This window comes from Phodopus roborovskii, unplaced genomic scaffold, assembly GCF_943737965.1.
Source record: "Phodopus roborovskii unplaced genomic scaffold, PHOROB, whole genome shotgun sequence".
In the NCBI taxonomy this organism is placed as follows: Eukaryota; Metazoa; Chordata; class Mammalia; order Rodentia; family Cricetidae; genus Phodopus; species Phodopus roborovskii.
Genome location: NW_026126585.1, coordinates 12,214,675 through 12,238,283, shown reverse-complemented (window position 1 = coordinate 12,238,283; position 23,609 = coordinate 12,214,675). Strand labels below are relative to the sequence as shown.

Sequence of the window (23,609 nt, the reverse complement as noted above, 5' to 3'; positions counted from 1 at the left end):
CCTATATAAACCTTTACAACTAGCTCTACCATCTTACATGTGGTATTAACAAATCTTACTGAATTCCAATGTTTTGCTTGTTCAGTCTGTACAGACTCTCGTGTCTAAGGTTTAGTAATAGTTTCCTATTACCTTTTCAGCCTCTCGGGTGTCATCAAACAGTCTCCTCTGGCGTCTTGCTGGAATGGGCTTAGCAGTTTCCCAAGCCTCCACCCACATGTTGCTGGGGATCTTCATGCGGGCACTCAGCTCTCCCTTCAGAACCACATTGCCCTTCTCATCAGTCACCTCCTCTTCAATGTAGTCCCGTGGTGAGTACCACCTCACAAAATCTTCCAGGAGACAGCCTGGATTAGCTGCCTAAGGCAAAAATCCAGCAAAAGAAAGTTAAAAAAAAATTTTTTTTTTTTTTTTTACTGACATGCCTATTTACAAAACCATATTCACACTTCAAGTTTAACAGCACATTTAAAATGGGAGATGTTAAAATACCAAAAGCATTTTTTTTCCTGTTTTTACAGGGACAATTTTTCATGTGATTATTTTGTACAAGCTTTGTAGTATAGATAAACTGAAGTGCAATAAATTAAATAATGCACAGCACACCCAGAATAACAGTGACAGAAACTGTTTTTCTCCTTGGTTAGTCAGTATCAGCCCTGCAATAAATACCAGCTAGCCTCACACACCACTCAGCAACCAAACTCTAAGGCTTCAGGTAAAAACACCAGCACCTAAACTTCCATTCTGTTAAGGAACTGAAACCCCATTACAACTTAGTTTATTTGCTTTTAGAACAATAAGTTCCAATCACTGCACAAGCACCTAGAATTAACAATGATTTATGTTGAAATCTTTCCAGCAGCTCTTCCTTCAAGCCTAGAAGATAAAGAGCCTCACAATGTTTGTGGTGTGACATCTTTCAAGTGTCCAGTGTTACTGGCAGAGTACTAAGGTTGGGCACGGTAAGGACTGTTGGCAAGAATAGTGTTTCAAATGTAATGGCTAAACTCTAGCCTGACCATCGCTCAACTAAGGAACCAGAAGGAAGTTCTCCACTGATTGTGGAATCCATTCTTGTAAGGCTGTGCCGTGGTCCCTGATAATGACTAGGGATTTATGCACAGAGGTCTGGACCCTACCCAGGCAGCACACCCATCTGAGTAAGACAGGGTGGTGGCTATCCATGAACCCTGGCTAGTACAGAAAGTAAGCTTAATAGAAAACAATACAATTCCTACATTACAGCCCTCCCCTCCCCTAAGTTCTTAGTAGTAACACACCAGGCTGGACAGACACCTCAGCCACAGGTTATCTTTTTATTGTTAAAGGATGTATCACAAGGGGAAGCTCTAATAGTATTTTAAAAGCATCTGTCCCACACAGCTGTGTTTCTAAGGGCCACCTTACACAGATGCCTCTATCTTCTGGTTAAAACAATGCTATTACAGATTTGTAGGCACCCAGCTGAATCCAAAAAAGCACATTAAGAGCAGCAGTTGTGCCCATGCACAATGCTAAAAGAAGTGCACAGGTCTGGTTTGTAGTTTTATCTTCCTGTTCACACCTCTGCACAGACACGACAGTAGGAAGGCAGCTAGAGGTCAGCGGGAAAACTGCAGAGGAGGTTCGCATTTCTTGCTGTACTCATCCACACCAGATGACTCCCTTATTTTAGTTTTACTCAGAGCAACTGGCTTCTCTTACCCACCGTGTCAACTATCTTTAAGACTGTACAGCAGGATACAAGTCACACACTCCTGTTATTTTATATTTCAAAGATCTCATGGGCCCCCATTTATCACCACTTACCTCCTAGCAGGCAGGGAAGAAAGTGGAAAGGTAGTCATACGGCACTTACGTTTAAGAAGAAAACACAGTTTTCCAGAAAGAACTCAAACTCAGGCCATCCTGCAGAAGGCAGATGTGGACTAAACACTGTATCTCCTACTTACTCAGTGTGTATGGCACACAAATGTTTGTTGAGTAAAATAATCCACATTAAATCCCAAGAGTTTCCTAAAAGCCTTAAATGGTTGAGCACACACAAAGGGAAAAAACATCCCTAACACAGAGAGAAATCTCTTCATTTCTCAACTTTGGAAAGCAGATTGATTTTCTTTTTTTAAACCTAAGAACTGAGTCTGATATATCCCGTGGGAGCTGAGGTAGCGTTTTGTAACAAGTAATGAATCCAAACACGTAAAAAAAAGGCACAGCCTTCATAGTGTTTTCACAGTTTCACCCCAGAAAAGCTGAAAATAGACCCAGAGGCCTGACGGTTTGACCCACCTTAAAAGACTCCATATCGGAAAGCAGACAGGCACTCTGCATCCGTGCACGGAGGTGTGCCCCCTCAGCAGACGTCCCTAATTTAGCTAAGACCTCAGACTGCTCTTCCAGCAGATCTTCAGTCATGGGTGCTGGTTCCTGTGAAGCACAAAAAGACAAAAGTCACCAGCTGCCCCCCCCCACAAAACAGTGAAAAATGTTTCTGTCATGCAGCCACAGCATACACATGTGAAAGAATTCAGAGAAATGCAGAATGTAACAATTCCCATTTTAAAAGTAACAAACTCGCTGGGTGGTGGTGGTGGTGCACGCCTTTAATCCCAGCACGAGGCAGTCTCCTATCCCTGACAGACAAGACTACCAAGTTTCCCTTGTCAAGAACACAAAGCTAAAAAGGGACTGCATTCATGGCAAATGTTTCTTTCTACCTATTAATGTAAGAAAAATTTTTAGTGCACAAAACGGGCTGTGAATGATCAATGTTAGAACAATTGTTCTGATGTGAAGTTATAAAGGTTTGCTTTGTTCTACAGTTATCATCCATCACTTTGAATTAAGAATTATGTACGGTAAGACTTACTGACACACAGGGTGGGCAATGACTGGTGAGGCAGGATGGCACAGTGGTTCAGACAAACAGTCCTAAGACAGTAGGTCTATACTGGAACCCACTGTGTGTGGCCTCGCTCCTTTCAGAGGCTCTCTGAAAGCGAAGTCCTGGCACACACAGTAAGCAAAACATAGATAAACTTCATTCTCTCCCACAAACTAAACAAGATAATTATAAACAGACAGGTTTACAAATTACATGAGCTTCTAATAAAACACAACACTTCAGAGAAGAGACCTTCACTTCTGCTATTAAGGAGCTATTTCTATATCTATGAAGTCAAAGCATGAAGAGAAGGCACAGAAAAATTATTTAATAATAAACATGAATGAACCACTAGTACAATAACATACATGAATCCAAAATAAAACTGTGCTAGAAAGAATTAGCCATATAAACACATACTGTAGCTAGGCACGATGGTACATGCCTGTAATCCTAACACTTGGGAGATGGAGGCTAAGGATCCAGGGTTTAAAACCATCTCAGCTTCACAGTGAATCAACACCAACCTGGACTACATGAGACCTGACTCATCTTTCTCCCCACATCAAAAGCCAAGACTATTTCTGTCCTAGTTAGGTTTCTATTGCCATGGCAACACTGACTAAAACCACCTTGAGAAGGAAAAGGCGTATTTATCTTTAATTTTTAAGCTAAAAAAAAAAAAAAAAATCTATCACACTATAAAGGAAGTCAGGGCAGGTATTCAGGGCCAGAACCTGGAGGCAAGAACTGAAGCTGAGGCCACAGAGTATTATTGTTTGCAACTCACTGCTCTTCATGGTATTGTTCAGCCTGCTTTCTTTTTTTTTAAAAAAGACTACTGAGTATACAATGTATTGCCTGTATGTATGCCCGTAGGCAAAAAGAGGGCACCAGACCTCAGTATGAATGGTTGTGAGGCACCAGGTGGTTGCTGGGACTCTAGAAGAACAGCCAGTGCTCTTAACCTCTGCGGCATCTCTCCAGCCCGCTCAGCCTGCTTTCTTATACAGACCAGGGCCACCTGCCTAGAAGTGGCACCATCCAGTGGGCTGAGCTTCCCAGCATCAATCATTCACCTATAAAAAGTCTTATAGATTACAGTGAGGGTTCCTGTTCCCTGGTGACTCTCATTTGTGCCATATTGACACAAATACTATTACTGTATGTGGAGCCATGACACATCAAGTGAAGGGGATCAACCACTTAGAGACAGTTTAGTAAAAGCTACGAAAACATTTCATGATATAAATTCACAGGAAAGTATGGCCAATAAACATTGAAGGGCGCTTAGATTCATCAAAAGTCAGGAAAGCCTGTACGATATCAGAAGCAAAGACATCTCTATGAGTTTGGAAACAGCCTGATCATCATAGTGATCCAGACTATATAGTAAAAACCTTTCTCCTAAAGATACTGTACCAGTATACTACTGACAATGATACTGACTGGAAATATGGTTTATAAAAGTGGAGTAATATGTAAATAATTTCAGTGCTAGAACCTTACTGAAGCTGTTAGCACATACTAAGCATTTCATCATAAAAGAAAGGGAGAAAGGGAGAGTAAAAGTTAATTTTTCCTAGCCTGTTCATTCACCACTGAGGACGTAGGACAGGCACAACCTCTTTACAGGGAGCTTGAGAGCATCTATCCACTTACCTAGTAATGCCACTTTTCGGATGTAAAAATGGCAGGGACAGACCATTTAAAAGAGCAAAAATCTTTCGAATGGCATGCACAGTGATGGACAGGAATAATTAAATAAGCTATAGCTCTTCCATGTGTTAGATAGAATATTATGCAGCTATTATAAAGAAATGGCACGGGGTGACCATCAAGCCAGGACAAAGAGCTGAATACCAGTGCACACATTCAGTAACAAAATCAAACCATAAATATCAGTATGTACATATTAATGCAAAGAAACAAGTGTAAGAAACATAACTCAAATAGTAATAATAGATAAGTGCTGAACCAGTGGGCTGTAGCTTGCTATTTTTTTTTCTACAATAATAGGTATTCAGATATCTTTTATGCAAAAACCAATCACCAAAAATGAATTCTTTCTAAGACACTGAATTTTGTACTAATGGTATAATGGTTTTAAAACATATTTGAAGAAATAAAAAATAATCCTACTTAAAGGACTATTATTTTTGTTCTTTCCATTCCATATTTTTGAAATATCCCATACTCAGTTTAAAAAATAATTCCATGAGCTTCAGGGACCACTGTGGAAGGAGAGGCACAGAAAGTCTGTAAGAGAAGACAAAGCAAAACAGCATGTCTGGGCATGACCAGGTCCCTACACTCACTGACTGGCTCACAGCAGCTGCAGCTGCCTGCATGGGATCAAGCCAGCCAGCGTTCCAAGAGGGAGTAGAAAGAGGTTCCTGAGTGCCCCTCCCACCCTTGAGTGAGGAGCCACGCAGGTGATGGATTCCCAGAGAGAAGACAGTCAGTTTTTCTTGAAGGGTGTGGCTCCTGGTAGGCCAACCATGTTCCAGTGGGTGGCTCCACACCCAAGAGTATACAGGGAAAAAAATTGGAGTTGCACGGAATCCTCAAAAAATTAATAAATCACCGAATCTAAGATGAGTACTATCTACTAAAGGTTCAAAACACCATGACTCAATTTCACAGGGACAGACCTAGGAGTTCCACAGTTCAATTCCAAACCTCCCCTACCAAAAGCAATCATCTCCTACTAGGGAAGAAATTAATCAACAACAGGGAACTGAGCCTGAAAGCCTTGGTGCACATACCTGGGTCACCGGAATGTACAGAGGCTCTCCATTATGCAGCAATGTGAGTTTCCCGTGCTGGTGCAGCCGGCCTTCTGGCTTTAAGTTTGCCGTCTCCTTGGGGCCTCCTTTCTTGCCACTCTCCTGTCCATTTCCTTTAAGATCTTCAGTATCACTGAGGCATTCAAAGAATTCTTCTTCACTATCACTCCAGGAATCCCAGGATTTCCCCATTTCTCCCTTTTCCTTCTCTGAATCTCTGAGGTGGTCCAGGCCTAGCTGGCCTCCAGCTTTCCCTGCATCCCCTGGATATGCATTAGTTACATTATCTGAAGGGCTCGTCTTTTTCCCCTCATCACGTGCTTTCTTCCTTTCAATACAACAATTTAACATCTGAAGAAAACAGAAATAACATTTATGGATGAATTAGTAAAGAGAAAATGTATCAATTGCTTGGCTATTTCTTTCTACTCTTCCCAGGACCTTGCTAAGAATTATATATAGGGATTATAAGCAACCCAGATGCAGCACAAGGAAAAGAGCCTATTTAAGCCATCACTACACTTAAGTGATAGCTTAAGCTTCAAGTGTGTGTGTACATACTGCTGCAGTTGTGGGGAAACTATTACCTGTAGTTTCTGATGTAGTAAACAACATCTTAGATCTGGTGGTCCACTTGTTAGTCTACCAAATAAAGAAAAAAAAAAAAAAAAAAGTTTAGTTTTAGTGACATTATACCAGATAAGCCTACTTATTCATGGACATATTTTTAGCTATACTCCTAAGAAGCTAACTCTAGATTTCTATACATAATAAAGCCAGTTTTCAGGAGGGTACATATGATTAAAAGTTCAGATTTATTTTAGCCTCCTAGATTATAATCAACAGCAAATGTAAGAGACATGTGAAACATAAGGGCAAACTCACAACAGCTTCCAAGCTCATTAGAAACTTGAGACTCTAAACCCACCACAGGAAGTAACTAGTGTACCGTACTTTGCACATCACAGGAACTAAAGTCAGCCATGCATTCATCTTTATTTTTCCAGTGAGATCCTGGCCTCCCTCTGGTTCTAAATTACTGGGTTCTTCCATTCACTCTGCTTTTGCATTTATGATAACACCCAGAGCAAAACAGAAACATTCAAGAGAAAATCCAGATAAACAGACCAGCAAACTCTCTAACACAAAAAAGCACTTTTGGGTGAGGGGCCATTTTGCACTATTCACATGACTTTCTGCTTAGCACGGCAGACAAGCACTAGCCTAGAATGCTCAGTAAATGGTCTATTTAATTAGTGAGTTGTCTGTATTATATAAAAATATTCTAGATAATGTTTAGTGGGTGGACTTACAGTACCCCTTTACAGGTATTTTCTTCAAATAATAAAATATATGTATAGATGATTAAATACATAGAAAGAAGAAAAAAAAGAAGTACTTTTACACCTGGGAAAACTATTAACAGTTGACTGTATTTCTAATTTTTTTCCTACACCTACATATCAGCATAAGTGAAAGCATTATGTGACTTATCACCACCATACCTAATCACTAATACAGTTTCTATGACTTAATCTTGTTTGTTGAAACAGGATCTCACTGTGTAGCTCTGGCTGGCCTGGAACTTGCTATACAGAAATCTGCCTGCCTCTGCCTCTTGCTTCCTGAGAGCTGGGAAAAAGGATTGAGCCACCAACCATGCCCAACGTAGTTCCTATAAAAAGATTCTTGATGGCACAGATGTAGCTCAGTGGTAGAGCACTTGCCTAGCATGTCTGAGGCTCTGGGTTCAATCCCCAATATACCTCTTAAACAAAACAAAACAGATTTTGAAGAAAACTGTAGACAGGAAGCACAATTGACCCAATCTTCTGCTGACAGGTTGTCAGGCCTTTTCTTCTGTTATAAATGTATTGCACAGAGCAACTCTGAGGAAGCTGTATCCACATTTGGAAGGGTTCATAAAAGAAGTCAGATGTTTGCTGATTAAAAAGAAAGAAAAACTACTACCTAAACAATTGGAAATTAAAATTATTACCCTGGAATCAGAAAGTTGTTTTCCCATCTGAAGCGCATCTCAAGTACAAATTCCTGCCAGAGATGTGCCACTCCTTTCAGCCCTCCATGGTAGAAATTAATCATACAAAGACACAAGGCCAGTTTGTATGTTAAACTGTCAGAGGGCGCAGATTTGAACTGATTGTAGAGAGTCTAAATTTAACAAAAGAGAAACAAACAAAATCCTGTTAACAGCAAATTTGCATATATGAAAATAAGCCTGTAAGAAGAATCAGATCAAAGTTAACCAATAAGAATCTGCTACAAAACGAACTTAATGATTTGACAAGAACTCTAAAATAAGGGGGCTCTGACAGCTATGCATATAGGCTATTATCTTCTGTCTCCTAAAAGCTCTTGCTACCCAAAACAGGGATCTATGCAAATGTCCTAAGCAGCTCATTATTTGAGCGGCTGTGAACTCCATTCAATTTCCCAAGATTTTCTTTGTAGGGTGATTGGGAGGGGCGGGGTTCGAGACAGGGTTTCTCTGTGTATTCCTGGCTGTCCTGGAACTCACAGAGATCCATCTGCCTCTACCTCCTGAGCGCTGGGATTAAAGGTGTACACCACTACTGCCTGATTCCAAGATGGTTTTTAAAATGAAGAGATATTTAGGCTGCCACAGTAGGTATTCAGCAAACCCTTAGACATTAATTGCATTTAAAATACTTTAATGTTGAAGTCCAACTTACATAGTCTTCACCCTCTGGTGGAGGGTTGCTACTGTCTATTGAAGTATTTGCATCGGATGGCTTCTCAGAAGCAGCATCTGGGAACAAAAACTGGGGAAGGGGATAATACATGTTAAACTTGCCTGACTTTCCAGTGGATTTGCTATTAAAATTATAGACATGTTCTTACTAGATGCCCAGCTGATTCTATATTCTGTCAAAGAAATTGTTTTCAGTAATACACAAATTTCAGAAATTTTATAAATAACCACTTGATTCTGTGAACTAAGCAACACAGAAGCAAAAATCTCACCACACTGATTCCATACTCATCAAATATACATATATAGACAGATATTGATAGTATATTTATTTTGTGTAAGAAAAACAATGTGAATATCGGTAGAGTCAAAACTTTAGTAACAGACAACCTAAAAACACCTCTGTACTCAAGAGAGCCTGTGATGAGATCATACACAGGTTTTCATGTATGAAAGACCTAGATAATGAGGAGCAATGGCCTGCAGTGGCCAGGGTATCTTCTCTAAGTTAGCACGGTGTGTGCGCGTTTAGATGGGAGGGTTCAGTGGTGATGACAACTGACTGAATAATTTGCACTTTGAACACTTTTAAGGCTGGACTTGAACTTGTGGTCTTCCTGCCTTAGCCTTCTAAGTGCTAGGCTTACGCCACCGTACCAAGTTGTAAAGACACATTCTTAAGGAGTCTTCTGTACAGAGAATTACTTTTTTTTCATTAGTATCCAAACTGTTTTCTGATAATGCCACCCAATAATCTGTCTTCTTTGTCACATGCCCAGACTTCTTAGGTTTTTTTTTTTTTTTTTAACCAATATTTAACAGACTTATTGAATAACTACCAGGAGAGGGACATTTACAACACTATCCCATTCTCATTTCAGTTCTGTTTACAATGTACCAGCTATAGCTCTAAGAATCTTGTTCAAAAACATGGCAAGACATATGCTCAGGTCAGCATCAGATCCACATACACCATTCTCTTCCCTTCATTACACTATGCTAGAAGGATTTTCCTCAAGACTATAGTATAAGTACAGTTACTAGAAGAACAGCTATCATTAAGTAAAGGTCTATTTCATGCCAGAAAGTACCACACATGGTCCTTTAATTTTACAATCTCCAGCTCCTTTTTTTTTTCCTGGTCTTTTTGAGGCATAGAGAGACCTCTCTATTATGCATTTCTGGCTGTCCTAGAACTCACTTTGAAGACCAGAACTCAGAGATATCCACCTGCCTCTGCCTCCTAAGTGCTGGGATCAAAGGCATGCGCCACCATGCTTGACTATCAGTTTCATGAGAGATTGGAAAACTGCAGTGACGTGTGTGATATGCGGGAAGTTGGTATTCACTCTGCCCTGTGGCTCCTAGGCTGTACCCATCCCAACTAAATTATACCTAGGACCCACCTAACCTCTTCTTTGTCCCCTGTAGTCCTTACTGTACAGACTTTTCTAGACTATTCTGTTTCTGTCACAAACTGATGTGTTTCTAGCAGTTAGACTGTAAGACAAGGGCAGTGCTATATCACGCGGGTCCCTGCTGCCCACCCACACCCTACACACACCACTGTCCGTCGTATCCTCGGGCAGCCCAGGCCCTGGGTTTGATCACCCTACACACACCACTGTCCGTCGTGTCCTCGGGCAGCACAGGCCAGCACTGCAAAGTAAAACCTGAGCTCCCATCCTCTTCAGGAAGCAAGCATCCTGACTCCCACTACACATGTTAGCACACGTGGCTACAAACGGGCATGCACCCGCACACCCATGCCCACTTTCTGTTCTCTTCTTACCACCTCTTGGTCCTGTCTGAGTGTAACCCACTCCTCCCCATTGACTGATACTCTCGGAATGTGGGACTTTACGCCCCCAAGCCAGTGCTTGCCATAAGGAATGAACCAAATATACAAAGGGCCCATGTTTATGCACATACACATAAAACCGAGGTGGCTACTTACCAAGAGAATAGTATTGAGAACGTCGTTGTTCAGTGGTGACTCCTCTCCTCTGTGCTTTCGTATTTTCTTCTTTGCAGTATGTACCATATTTGAAACTGATAATTTATGAATTGGAACTGGTGCTGGTTCCGTCAGCTTTGACAGGGCATGAGTTATATCAGCAACCTCTACAAAGTAGAAAGAAATGCAGGAAAGTGGTCAGTAAACTGATGGCATTCACATTTAAGTTCTTCTTTACACAAATATTCCATGCTTTCAGAATTATAAAATTTAAAGTTCTAACTCACATGTTCAGCTTTACATGGAAGTGTGGGTGTCAGAGATAAATCACACAAATTATTTTTCCTCAGGGGACTTTAAACATGAATATCTAAAACTATGCTTTTCAAAAAGCCTTATTACTGTATTCTTGCTGACAAGAATTGATTAAATACATTTGATGTCTGAACAAGCTCTGGGTACAGCCTGGAAAGAAAGGCAGGTATGCAATCCATCTACACTCGCTTCTCCAATTTAACTCACATAAAAAGTTGCCAGAATATATTCCAAAGAACAAGGACAAGGCTTTAGAAAGAATGTAAAAAAAGGAAAAGTATGTCACCTCTTCCTTCTTCCTCAAATGTAGATCGACCAAGAATCTCATCAGTTGATTCCTTTCGACGGCAAATTTTTAAAAACTCAGTGACAAAATCACCTACAAAGAAGAAGAAGAAAAAAAAAAAAAAAAAAAAAAAACTTATTTTTGACATTTAACTCCAAGAAATCGGACCATCATAAGTATCTCTCTCTCCTCTCCCTCCCCTCCCCCATCCCCTCCTCTTCTTTTTCCAAGACAGGGTGTCTCTGTGGCTCTGGAGCCTGTCCTGGAACTCCCTCTGTAAACCAGGCTGGCCTCGAACTCACAGAGATCCGCCTGCTTCTGCCTCCTGAGTGCTGGGATTAATGGTGTGTGTCACTACCGCCCTAAGTACCTGTCTCTTAACAAAAGCTATAAATTAAGATATACTTGGGAAGTCATGTGGTGGTGGTGCACACCTTTAGTCCCAGCACTCAGGAGGCAGGGGCAGAAGAATCTGAGTTGGAGGTCAGCCTGATCTACAGTGTGACTTCCAGGACTATATGAAGAAACCCTGGTCTTAAGAGCTATGGTTGGGGGGAAGAAAATTGTTTTGCTCTGAGGAAGATAAAAACTGCCCAATTTCAGAAGCGGATTGCTCCTTTTCTCCATCTGGAGACAGAGCAGAGTCTACTCAGTACTCTTTCTGTTTGGGGGCTTGCTTTCCCTTCTCTATTTCTGTAACGAAATTTTCCTTCTAGAATGAAAGGAAAACAAAATGTACTTCATAATATTACGCTCTTTCCACAGGTTTCAATGCCACCAACATCTTTTATCATTAAAAAATAAAAGTAACAATATGATTATATCATTTTGTTTCCCTGTTATCCCACAATACTTCTGAAACAAAACATCTTAAAAACAAACTACAAAGATGTTTTTAGAGGATCAATAAAGCATGTAACACGAAGCTATTACATCCTTGGTTGCATATTAATGATACACTTGGTGTCACTGTAAAGACAAAAATGATTTCTTACATTTTCAAGAGTTGCAGAGTTGCTTGGGGTTGCCAGGATGGCTCAGTGGGGATCAATCTCTCAGACCCACATGGTGGAAGAACCAATTCCCTCTATCTCTATACAAGCTATGGCACATGAATGCCACATCTCCCCCAAGTAAGTGCAACAAAAAAAATTTTTAATTTAAAAAAAATCAAATATAGTAGGCTGGATGTGGACCTGCTATCTTCCTGTCCCAGCCTCCCAAGCACTGAGTTTTCAGAAGTGTACATGGAACCATGACCTTGTCTTCCACAAAGCTTTTCATTGAGAGGCTGACTGTCTTCCCTGTCAACTCCTTTCAACTCCAATCGTGTATGGCAGTGACTCCTCTATCAGCAGAAATTGGGGCATTCCCATCATTCATCTCCCATCATTCAAGGTCATCCTCAACTTAAAGGATATTAAAAAGAACAGCCTACTACATCAGACACTGACTCAAAAGGAAAAAAGAAGTGCTATATTTGCACCAAGAAATTAAGGTTTAACAAAGTATAAATTTAAAGTTTTAGAATTTACTAACATGTCTAGACTTCTTTCAGAAATGTAGGAAATTATAATTTTGTCATTAAAACTACACAAACAGGCAATGGTGGCACATGCCTTTGAGCCCAGTACTTGGGAAGCCTAGAGGCAAGCAGATCTCTGAGTTTGAGGCCAGCCTGGTCTCAGAGCTCCAGGACAACCAAGGCTACAGAGACCTTGTCTTGAAAAAGCAAACAAACAAAAAACCCCGAAAGTTGAGGGTGAATGAGATCAAAAGCCAGTAACTTAAAATTCGAATGTTTCTCAAGTCTTTTACAGTTGTTACAAAAGCCAACGGATGAAGAAGGAGGTACTAGGAAGTGGTCTAGTAGGCAGATTTGCCAATGTAACATCAATTATTATAAAACAAACACTGGAGTTTCTAAAGAACAGGACAACGGCTAAAGTGTGATATACATACAGATGCATAAGCACTTTTAGCACCTAACATGCCATGAGGTGTGTAGCAACTTAATGTGTTTCACTGGGGAGACTGCTGCTTCAGGAGCTTAGGAAAGTTGTTCAGATTTGTGGGTATAAGATGTGGGTCTGGAAACTCATTACTGACCAAGCTGTCTTGCTAAGGCCCCAGACAGACTCAAAAGGTTGATCATTTCTCCACCATCAGATACCATAGGTGTCAAGTGTTAGTTGACATTTGGTGAACAGCACACAACAAATGATTAAGAGCTAAAAAAGTATGAAACTTCAATTAACAGAAATATATTTAAAAACAGAACTAAAAATACTTTAAAGAAACATGCTGTCATTAAGAAGCAGTATTTTAATTATCAGTTTAATGAAACATGTTAAGTGATATAGAATCAAGGTGGACATAACTGAATAGAAGAGAGAAAATATCTTCTCGTGTACTAAATGTAAGAGGGAAATAAGGAAAGGTGTCATAAAGCTTCTAAGAAAGGGAATAGAAGCACATGTCTTTCATCTCAGCACACAAGAAGCAGACGCAGATAAATCTCTGAGTTCAAGGCCAGCCTCAGCTTGTTCTACAGTGATTCAAGGCTAATCAGGACTTCCAGAGAGGTCTTATCTCTCTGGAGATAGAGAAAAAAAAAGATAAAAGATAAAAAAGAGAAAATTCCAGACATAGATTTTGAATGGCAATTACTACTTTTCAAGGTACTTTAAGTTTATATTTCACTTAATCTTCAAATAATCTGCTAGATGAATCAAAGTGTATTAACATACCCCTTTCTCCATAAAATAGGTTTGCAGATGTGATACAACTTGGCACAAAGTTTAATGCCCAGCTTCATTTTTTTATTATTTTTTATATCATTTACATCATGCATCTTGATCCCATTCACTTTCCTGTCTATTCATATCCACCCTCTGCCCTTGCAACCTCCCCAACAAAATAAAATAAAATTTAAGAGAAAAGAAAAAAAAAAAAAAACAATCTCATAGAAGCTGCAATGTGACAGAGTGAATCCTGCAGTAAACCATGTATCTTTACTTGCAGGTGTCCACTACAAAGAGTCACTGGTCTGGTTCAAGGCTCTGGTTTCTGCTACACTATCTAAGCTGGGCCCCCACTGGAACTCCTCTTGGATAACCTGATGTTGCCCTGTGTCGTTTGATCCCGAAGCTTTGGGTCTGCAGGACTGGTCCCATCACATGCTCCAGCAGATCATAGATGGGGCAGATATTGGGGTAGGCCAACCCAGGGTGAGCCCTCCAGCATTAATGCCCAACTTCTTAAACTGTGGTTTTCTAACTGAATGATTTCTATACACATAAAAAAATGGTGACAGTAAAACTGTATAGAATGATCAAAAATTAACTCGAAATCAAACATGATAAATCTGAGGTGTTTCTGGCAGTGCCCTCACATGCTGCATGCAAACTCCACTGCAGCCCTGCTACTCAACAGTCAGTGTTAACTCTGCAGTGCAGGTGCTGGGACCCCACACTATTGTATGCTGCAGCATTTTTACTGGACATATCAATTTTTTGCCTTTGTATACACATAATGATATAGTTACAGAAAAAGACAAATTTTCGTATCCTTTATCCTCAGCATGTAAGGATAATATAAGTGTATCCTCAGACTATACTAGTAGAATGTTTACTTTTAAAAACTGCTGAGTTGCAGACTTGAGTTTCATAACAAATAGCTCAAGTGAATTTTGATTTGAGATTAGAACTGAACTTCCAGCAATTTCTGAAATGATACTAAACACAATCCTGCCATTTTATATTACATGTTTATGCAAAGCAGCATTTTCAGAAGTGACAATTATAGTCTGGGGGCTAGAGAGATGGCTCTGTGGTTGGGAGCAGTGGCTGCTGTTTCTGAGGACCCAGGTTCTATTCCCAGCACCCACTTGGCAGCTCCACCTCTCTGGAATTCTACTGCCAAGGGGTCTGACACCTACAGACAGACATACACGCAGGTAAAAATACCAATGCGCAAAAAGTAAATAAAATAAATCATTAAAAAAAAAAAACAGCTCTGTAAAATGTTAAAAACGATGATTCCACTCTTTATGTGAAAATAAACAAGCGCATACATCTCATCAGTATACAAATTTGTTTCACCTCTAAATATGTTGACCTATATACCGATCTTATTGCATACACATGCTATCATGTAAAGAAGCCTCAGTGAGAAAGAGTCCTAAGTGGAAAGAGTTGAAACAGCACCATCCCAGAGCACAAAGTCAACGCTCCTGTGCCTTCACATCACAGGCCCAGGACATCAGAAGAGAGAGAGGACTCAACTGAAGATGCAGACTGTGCCAGAAAAAAAGGTGACACAATAACATAAGGAAAGCAAACCAAGATGTGAGAATATAACAGAGAATGTTGAAGTATAGATTCATTAAAGGGAAGAAATCCTGCTACTGCTATTAACCAAAGATTCACTGTAACTGGCAAAGACTTTTTCTGTAACATGTTAACTGAGGAGTTTATAAAAATGTTTAGGTGAAATGAAGTATAAAGAATGTATTCAGGTTCCAATTTGGAAAACACATAAGTGACATTTCAGAAAAGGAACATAATGATGTACTTTACCTAGTAAACACTGAGGATTATCAGCTTTTCGAACTCTAACAGACCAGTGGGGAGCTTGAACAGGATCCAAATCACTAAGGTGTAATAAAACAGTAATTATGATCATCTCTAAGACTCATAAACATGCCACAATGCAATGGAATGAAAACTAGGTAGGGTGGCACACACCTGTCACCATAGCACCTGGGAGGCTGTGGCCGGAGGCTCAATAGGAGGAGGCCAGACAGGGCTACATATTGAAACCTTGTCTAAAAATAAAATAAAATGAAAAAGCAAAATGAAATAATTAAATAAAATGCATTTAACATTCTATAAAGGGAAACACAATTCGTTTTTCATCCTCTCCCCTATCTTTTGGAGACAAGCTAGCCACCAACTCTTTGATTTCTTCAGCCCCAGCCTCCCATGTACTGCGATTACCAGTATACACCACCAAACCCAGCTACATTTGCTTCACTTACACTTAACCATTATCCAGACATATATTGCCATTTAAGCAAGTTGTTAAAAATATAAACTCTTAAGACATGAAACTCTTTAAGACCAAAATAAATAACTACCAAGATCAAAACAAAATTTAATAATATAAAAATTATAAGATGCACAATAATAACCAAATGAGACAAATACTTTTTTTTTTTCTTTCTTTCTTTTTTTTTCTTTCTTTTTTTTTTTTTTGGAGGCAGAGTTTCTTAGTGTAGCCTTGGCTGTCCTGGAACTCAGTCTATTTATTGCCCAGGCTGGCCTCGACCTCACAGAGATCCACCCGCCTCAACCTCCCAAGTGCTGGGAATAAAGGTGTGGACCACTACCACCCAGCGACACGATTACATTTTTAAAGAATTCAATAAAGAATTAAAACTATGCACAATTATTCTTTTTTAGATTTTTTTCTAGTCTCTGCATAATCACCTTGAACACCCTGCTTTTAATTTATTATTATTATTAATGAAAACAAGGGCTACAAATCTTTGACAAAACTGAAAGAATCCTGTTCCTCAAGTACACTACAGGGGATCTACTTAATGAAGTACTATGCACATTTTTTTAAAATTCATAACCATCAAGATGTCAGGAAAAGGTACTTGCCACCAAACCTGATGCCCTGATTTCAATCTCCAGAGCTCATATTTATTCTAATTTCCACACTTATACCATGGGATGCAAACACAAGACATAACATACCAAAAGAATACAGCAAATTGATATAAAAATTTAAACTTTAAAAACATCTACAATAGGGGCTGGAGAGATGGCTCAGAGTTTAAGAGCACTGGCTGTTCTTCCAGAGGGCCTGAGTTCAATTCCCAGCAACCACATGGTGGCTCACAACCATCTGTGACATCTGGTGCCCTCTTCTGGTGTGCAGGTATACATGAAAGCAGAATACACAATAAACAAACAAACAAACACATAAATAAACAAATACGTAAATAAATAAATCTTTAAGGCAAACATACATCTACTAAGGTTTAATGGGTCCTTGAAAACCATAATGCCTTTATTTTCTTCTTTACACCCAACTAAGTGAGAACATTTATGTTGTTACTTTTACTATCAATAAATACAATGAGTTTCCTTTAACTGTAAAAAGAGGAAGTGTCTATTTCTCAGTTTCGCAACCAGAATAAAAAGGAAGTAAAATGCTTTTTTCTTTCACTATTTTCCTAGCTTTGCTGAAATGCTCAAGTTGTTCCAACTGTACAGAACAGGGCAGCACTGTTTTCTTACTGAGAACACTTAGTGATCAAATATCCAGACCAACAAAATGGCTAAAAGTCTGACAACCTGAATTTGATCCCCCGAATCCACTGTGGAAAGAAAGAACTGAGTCCTCAAAGTTTTTCTCTGATCTCCACACATGTGGCATGGCATGTGTGCGCCTACCCAATCACATCATATACACACGAGAACAAATCACATATATCTGGATACTCATTACTTCTTTTTTAAATTATTTATTTTTTATGTGCATTGGTGTTGTATCTGAATGTATGTCTGTGTGAAGGTGCCAGATCCCCTGGAACTGGAGTTCCAGACGGTTATGAGCTGCCACATAGGTGCTGGGAATTGAACTGAGGTCCTCGAAGAACAGCTAGTACTCTTAACCACTGGGCCATCGTGTGTGTGTGTGTGTGTGTGTGTGTGTGTGTGTGTGTGTGTGTGTGTGTGTGTGTGTGTGTTCCTCGAAGAACAGCTAGTACTCTTAACCATTGGGCCATCGTGTATATGTGTGTGTATATGTGTGTGTGTGTGTGTGTGTGTGTGTGTGTGTGTGTGTGTGTGTGTGTGGTCCTCGAAGAACAGCTAGTACTCTTAACCACTGGGCCATCGTGTGTGTGTGTGTGTGTGTGTGTGTGTGTGCGCCAAACCTCACAGTGGGCAGGTACTCTACTCCTGAGCTACACTCTAGCCCTACAATAGTTCTTAGAAGCTAAGAAGAGTTCAAAAGAAACACACACTAAATGGTAGGGTCCACTAAGCTGCAACAGTTAAGATTCAGACAGTCCACTCCCCTGAATTAAATAACACCTTCCTAAAGCAGCATCTTAAAAAGTCATCTCTAAATTTACACAAACAGGTCTAAACACTGATCTTTAAAAAATAAAACCTTGTACTAAGCACTTGGTGGTTAATTTATTAGAATAAAGTTCTTAATATACTTACGAATAAACATCATTGTCCACAATGATCCCTTCTGTCAGATGAGGCCATGTTGTTGCTAAATGGAGTTCACTAAAATTAAAAAAAAAAAAAAAAAAAAAAATAAAACCATAAAATACATCCAAAGGGTTAAATTCTGTACATATATCCTCTGACCCAGTAGTTCTATTTCTAGAAAATGTCCTAAACAACTAAAGATGTATGTAAGGTGGTATAGATAATGGTTGTTAAGGGTGTAATTGCTGGCAAGTTGTCCATACTCTTGTAAATAACCCTGCACCAACACCCACACTCCTGTAAACAACTCAGAGGTTCCCAAAGAGAAAGACAGGTAAAAACTTATGAAAGTAGAAGGGGTACTAACTAGGGAGAGCAAGGGGATCATCAGGAATGGGAGGAGATAAGAGGGTAATGGGAGAGGTAAATCAAAAGACATTATACAAATCTATGAAACCCATTATATACATGATAATAAAAACTATGAACTTTTAAAAAGTGGTGTTATGTATAGTAAATTGAAAACAACTAGTTTAAGAAAGGAAAGCATATCCATATGAAGTTGTCATATAAATATAAAATGTTACATTATATAATAAACAAAACATGTAAGTAAGAGCCAGGCATGGTAGAGCATATGACTTTATCCCAGCACTCAGGAGGCAGAAGCAGAAAGATCTCTGTGAGTTCAAGGCCAGCCTAGTCTACAGAGTGAGCTGCAGGACAGCTAAGGCAACAGAGAAACCCTGTCAAGAAAAAACACAACCAAACAAAGGAACAAGTAAAATGCCCATCAGTTAATGAATGGATAAACAAAACTGTGACATATAGCAAGCATAATGGCATATTTAGAAAGGATTTCTCTTTAAAGTAACTGCTTCCTGCCACAGATGAGCCGCTATACCCCTCCCCCATAACCACAGCCAGGCTGGCCCCAAACCAGCTTATTCACTAAGTAGCCATGGCAGGTAAGTGGCCTCCTTCCATTCCTATTCCTCCCTCTCTACCTGCTGCCATCTCATCATTCACAGATCAAGCTACAACCCAAGACCCTAGCACCTGCTTTGTGAACCACATTTGCCTGGTGAGTTGCTCCTTCGCTCTCCCATCCTTCCCACAGCCCTAGGCAGGAAGAGGGTTGCAGGAGTCATCTCTGCCTAGTCCAATTAAATAGCTTTACCCACCTAGCTCCAGTCATGCAGCTCCTACGCTGGCCCAGTCTAAAGAAGGCCAGATCAGACCCTCACATTAGACACACAAGTAAAGAAGTAAGTCCACGTGAACAGGTTTCATCACAAAAATAAAAACATGAATGATTAAGACAGCACGTTTCCCACAAAACCCATTAATCCAACAAAAAAAATCATCTTTGCTGATGAGAATTATCTAGATAAGCCCCAGAACACAAAATTTAAAGGAACAATCATACTTCATCACAGAATTCAAGTAGTTTTAAAGACATAAAAAACACAAGCAATACAAATTTTAAAAGAACAGTTTCTGAGGTATTAATATTTTAGACTTATACAGTGATGATGACTGCACTAATTTATAGTAAAAAACCACTAAACTATACACTTTGAAGTGCTAAAATGCATGGCAGATAAATTTTCTCAGTTTTGAAAAACATGATGTATACAGATGATGAGAGGGCAGACAAATTTTTCATACAAAAGCCAAAGAGCAAATATTTTGGTGTCCTGAGTCATGTACAATCTGCTATCTCTGCACGTGTGTGCGTGTGCGTGTGTGTGTGTTTTAATACAAACTTTTAAAAATGCAAAACTTATTATGAGCCACACAAAAATACATACTGGCCAGATAAGGCCCACAAGACCCCAAACTGTGTGTGCAGGGACTGTGCACACTCCAGACACCTGACTACTCAGCCACATCCTAGCCCACAGTCGGGTCAAACCTTAGGAAGAGTATTCATGTGGGAAATTCTCAAGCGAAGTTACAAACCAAAGAGAGTACATAGTTATCTCCAGCATTACTTCAACAACAGTGTCACAAAGTGGACATCAGTATAAACTTACAAAGCAAAATAATCCCGTGACTCAAGGGATAGGCTGAAATGCTCACCTGATAGGATCTTCACAGGCACCAAACGGCAACTTGCCGAACTCCAGGCCTCCAACTTCTCCTCCCACAAGGGCATCTATATCTAAACAAGGAAAAATACATTCCTTTATTTGGCAAAAAGTAGAAATAAACACTACATAGTGAGTTCCAGGCCAGAACTATACAGACCTTGCCTTGGGGACAGACGGACACTAGCTAAGTTAAACCTTTAAGAAGTTAATAGCTTTGAGGTGCTTATAACAGTGCAGACAGCAAGTTATAAAAGAAAATGCTAAGAGATTATACAGACTTCCATCTACTAGGGATGTTAATGTTTTTATCCACATTTTTAAAAATCTGGCAACAGAACATCCTCAAGCACCTATTAGCTGTCAGAATTACCATATCAGAGTCTAACCGTGGGGTTCTTAGATCATTAGTGACCACGCCACCTGGAAATAAATCCAAGGATCCACACACGCTGAGTATATATCCTGTCAGTGATATACACCCAAGGTTACCTTGGGAAAGGTTGAAAAGGGATTAGTAGAGTGGTCTTGGGGAAAGGAAAAGAAGAATATGGAAACTTGACAGTAGAAGATTATAAACCATGCAGTGATATTGCTATTATTTAGATGTAGCTCTTTTGTGTACATTAAAGTTCTAAGTTACTCAACGGTATAAAAACAGTAGTGGTACATACACATAACTGCCAAAAGCCGAGTATGTATGACAGTAATTTCAGTATTATCTCTAACCTAGCAATTATTCTGAATCTTATAGCCAAAGAGTTAGAACAAAATAAACCATGAAAAATTATTTTGGTTTTCTTTGAAGGCAGTACACTAAAAAAAAAAAATGTTTTAAGCTAGAAGTTTATTAATACAGAGGTGTGGCTCCTCCGTAAATCACAGCTAATTTTTAGTATGCTAATTTAGTGTGCTAAAGCAGGAAGATTGCAGTTAAGTTCAATGCCAGCCTGGCCTTAAAAAGTCAGTACCTGACTGGCCAGAAATTCACAGAAAGAGCCTGTCTCAAAAAAGGGGGTAGAGTGGTAAGCCTTCCAGCTTTATTTATAGATCTTTATTTATTAAGTTGTGTCTAAAATGTAAATGCCCTCATAGATCTGGTCTACAGGAGACCCTGTCTTTAAAAATGGAATGGGGATGGGATGATATCTCACTAAGTAAAGTACTTGCTGTGCCTACATAGGGAGTTTGATCCCCAACACAGATGTAAAAGCTGGGCACCATGATGAACACTTGTAACCCCAACTGGAGGGTGAAGGCAGACAGATCCTAAGGGCTTGCTGGCCAGCCAATCTAGCCAAAACCCTGAGATCCAGGTTCAATGACAGACTCTGTCTCAAAAAGCGGGCTGCCTGGGAATCAAGAGCATGCAGTACACTGGGGTCCTGCACCCACAGCAGTAAGGACTGCATAGTAGGTTTCCGAGAGAACACCTTTGGGCCCAGACCCAGAACATCCCATGCAGGGTGCCCTGCAACTGGAACAAAGAACTTGGAGCTGAAGTTGGTCACACAAGCATGCCTACACATATATACACAACATTAAATAAAAGTTTTTTTTAAAGTAGTACTATGAACAATTAGTTATATCCAACAAATTAAGCAGGGAAAAAACTTTCAATGAGGTTCTATGCCCTTCTGGCTGAGCTTCTCTAGACCTTAGGTGATGCCTTGTTCATAGCTGAGTCCTTGGAATAGCCTGGGATACTACAGGCTAATAACTAATGACTCTTAAATTAATTAATCAATGATCAAGCAGGAAACAAATTCTGATGACATTTTACTAAGTCCATATTAAATATTCTACAGTCTTCTTCCACAAGACTATATAAAACTTATTTTTCTTTTCCTACTCTATGGCAGTGGTTCTCAACCTTCCTAATGCTGTGACCCTTTAATACAGTTCCTCATGTGGTGACCCCAACCATAATATTATCTTTGTTGCTACTTCATAACTACATTTGCTACTGTTATGAGTCATAATGTAAAGAAATAAATGGGTTTCCTGATGGTCTTAGATGACTCCTGTAAAAGGGTTATTTGATCATCCAAGGGTCACAACTGCTCTAAGGTTTCTACATTACTGTTTGTAGCTTATGAAGGGGGCTTCTCTTAACACTCTAAAAACAGGTATTTTAATCATCACCTAGTATATGGTAATGCATGTACACATCGTTCTATCACAGGGGATGCTTTATAAATCATATCAGCTTTTATAAACTGTCCAATATAAAATAACACTGTCTCTAAAAGACAAGACAAGTTTTCTTTAGGAGAAAAAACTTACACAGACAAAATCAGCAATCACATTTATAATGAGTACAGATATTTCTAGTATGACATAATACCACTAGATAATTTTAATTCCTTATTACATTTTCTTTTCAGTTTATATTCAGTAGGCTACACAGAGCTCCAAATGTTCTCACCTGGAGGCTGCTGGGGCCAGAGGTACTGTTGCCAATCCTGAAGCACAAATGTGAGTCGAATAGCGATGCTAACTGGAGGCAATGGAGTTAAAGGGCAGCCCTGGAAACACAGGCAATGACAATCACATGGTAATGTGTTAGCGGGTGCTCAAAATCTTCAGCACCAACATTTCAGAGCCAGAGTTTAAGTTTATAGTGTCGTGTGTACAGTCAAACCATGAGAAGGAATATTAAGACTGAACTGGTGGTATATAAACTCTGAAAATCAAGAAGGAAGAGGCCAGCCGAGTGTGGTGCACACCTTTAATCTTAGCACCAAACAAGTAGAAGCAGACAACTCTCTGTGACTCCAGGCCAGCCAAGGCTGCATAGTGACACCATGACTCAAAAATAAATAAATAAATACACATACAGATTTTTTTATTCACAGGCAGTGGTGTTGCACACCTTTTAAACCCAGCACCAGAGTCAGGAAGATCTCTGTAAGTTAGAGCCAGTCTGGTCTACACAGTGAGCTCCAGGACAGCTCTAAGTATATAATATAATAATATAATATAATGTAATATAATATACAATACTAGAACTGTTATCCTCTACGCATTTTTTTTAAAAGTGGGAAAGTACACTCTGTGAAGAGTCAGTACTATTTGGCCGTGTATTTATAGAGCAAGAGAGCTCTATAATTTCTGCATCCTTTTTCCACAAATGTTAACAACTGATGAAAAACCTATATAGATTTAGAAAACATAAACCACTGTGTTCTTATTGTCCCAGGGCACTCCAGCCCAGCCTGGGCAATACAATGACAGCCCATGTCAAAAACAAAACAAACAAACAAACAACAAACACAAAGGTCTAAAAAAAAAATGTCAGGAAACA

General features: G+C 39.5%; 1 protein-coding gene across 2 annotated transcripts in view; it reads right to left on the bottom strand.

The window, feature by feature from the left end:
• The window catches only part of Rab3gap1 (RAB3 GTPase activating protein catalytic subunit 1), a 54,395-nt gene that overhangs the window by 5,875 nt on the left and 24,911 nt on the right, over positions 1-23,609 (bottom strand). For both annotated transcript variants that reach the window (XM_051204149.1, XM_051204150.1), the window contains exons 8-19: positions 22,731-22,830; positions 20,295-20,376; positions 18,216-18,284; positions 15,549-15,622; positions 10,969-11,061; positions 10,368-10,534; positions 8,391-8,480; positions 7,676-7,848; positions 6,264-6,318; positions 5,656-6,027; positions 2,293-2,430; positions 133-360 (exon numbers count right to left, since the gene is read on the bottom strand). In XM_051204149.1, coding sequence (XP_051060106.1) covers positions 133-360; positions 2,293-2,430; positions 5,656-6,027; positions 6,264-6,318; positions 7,676-7,848; positions 8,391-8,480; positions 10,368-10,534; positions 10,969-11,061; positions 15,549-15,622; positions 18,216-18,284; positions 20,295-20,376; positions 22,731-22,830 — 1,641 coding nt within the window. The remainder of the gene's footprint in view (positions 1-132; positions 361-2,292; positions 2,431-5,655; positions 6,028-6,263; positions 6,319-7,675; positions 7,849-8,390; positions 8,481-10,367; positions 10,535-10,968; positions 11,062-15,548; positions 15,623-18,215; positions 18,285-20,294; positions 20,377-22,730; positions 22,831-23,609) is intronic.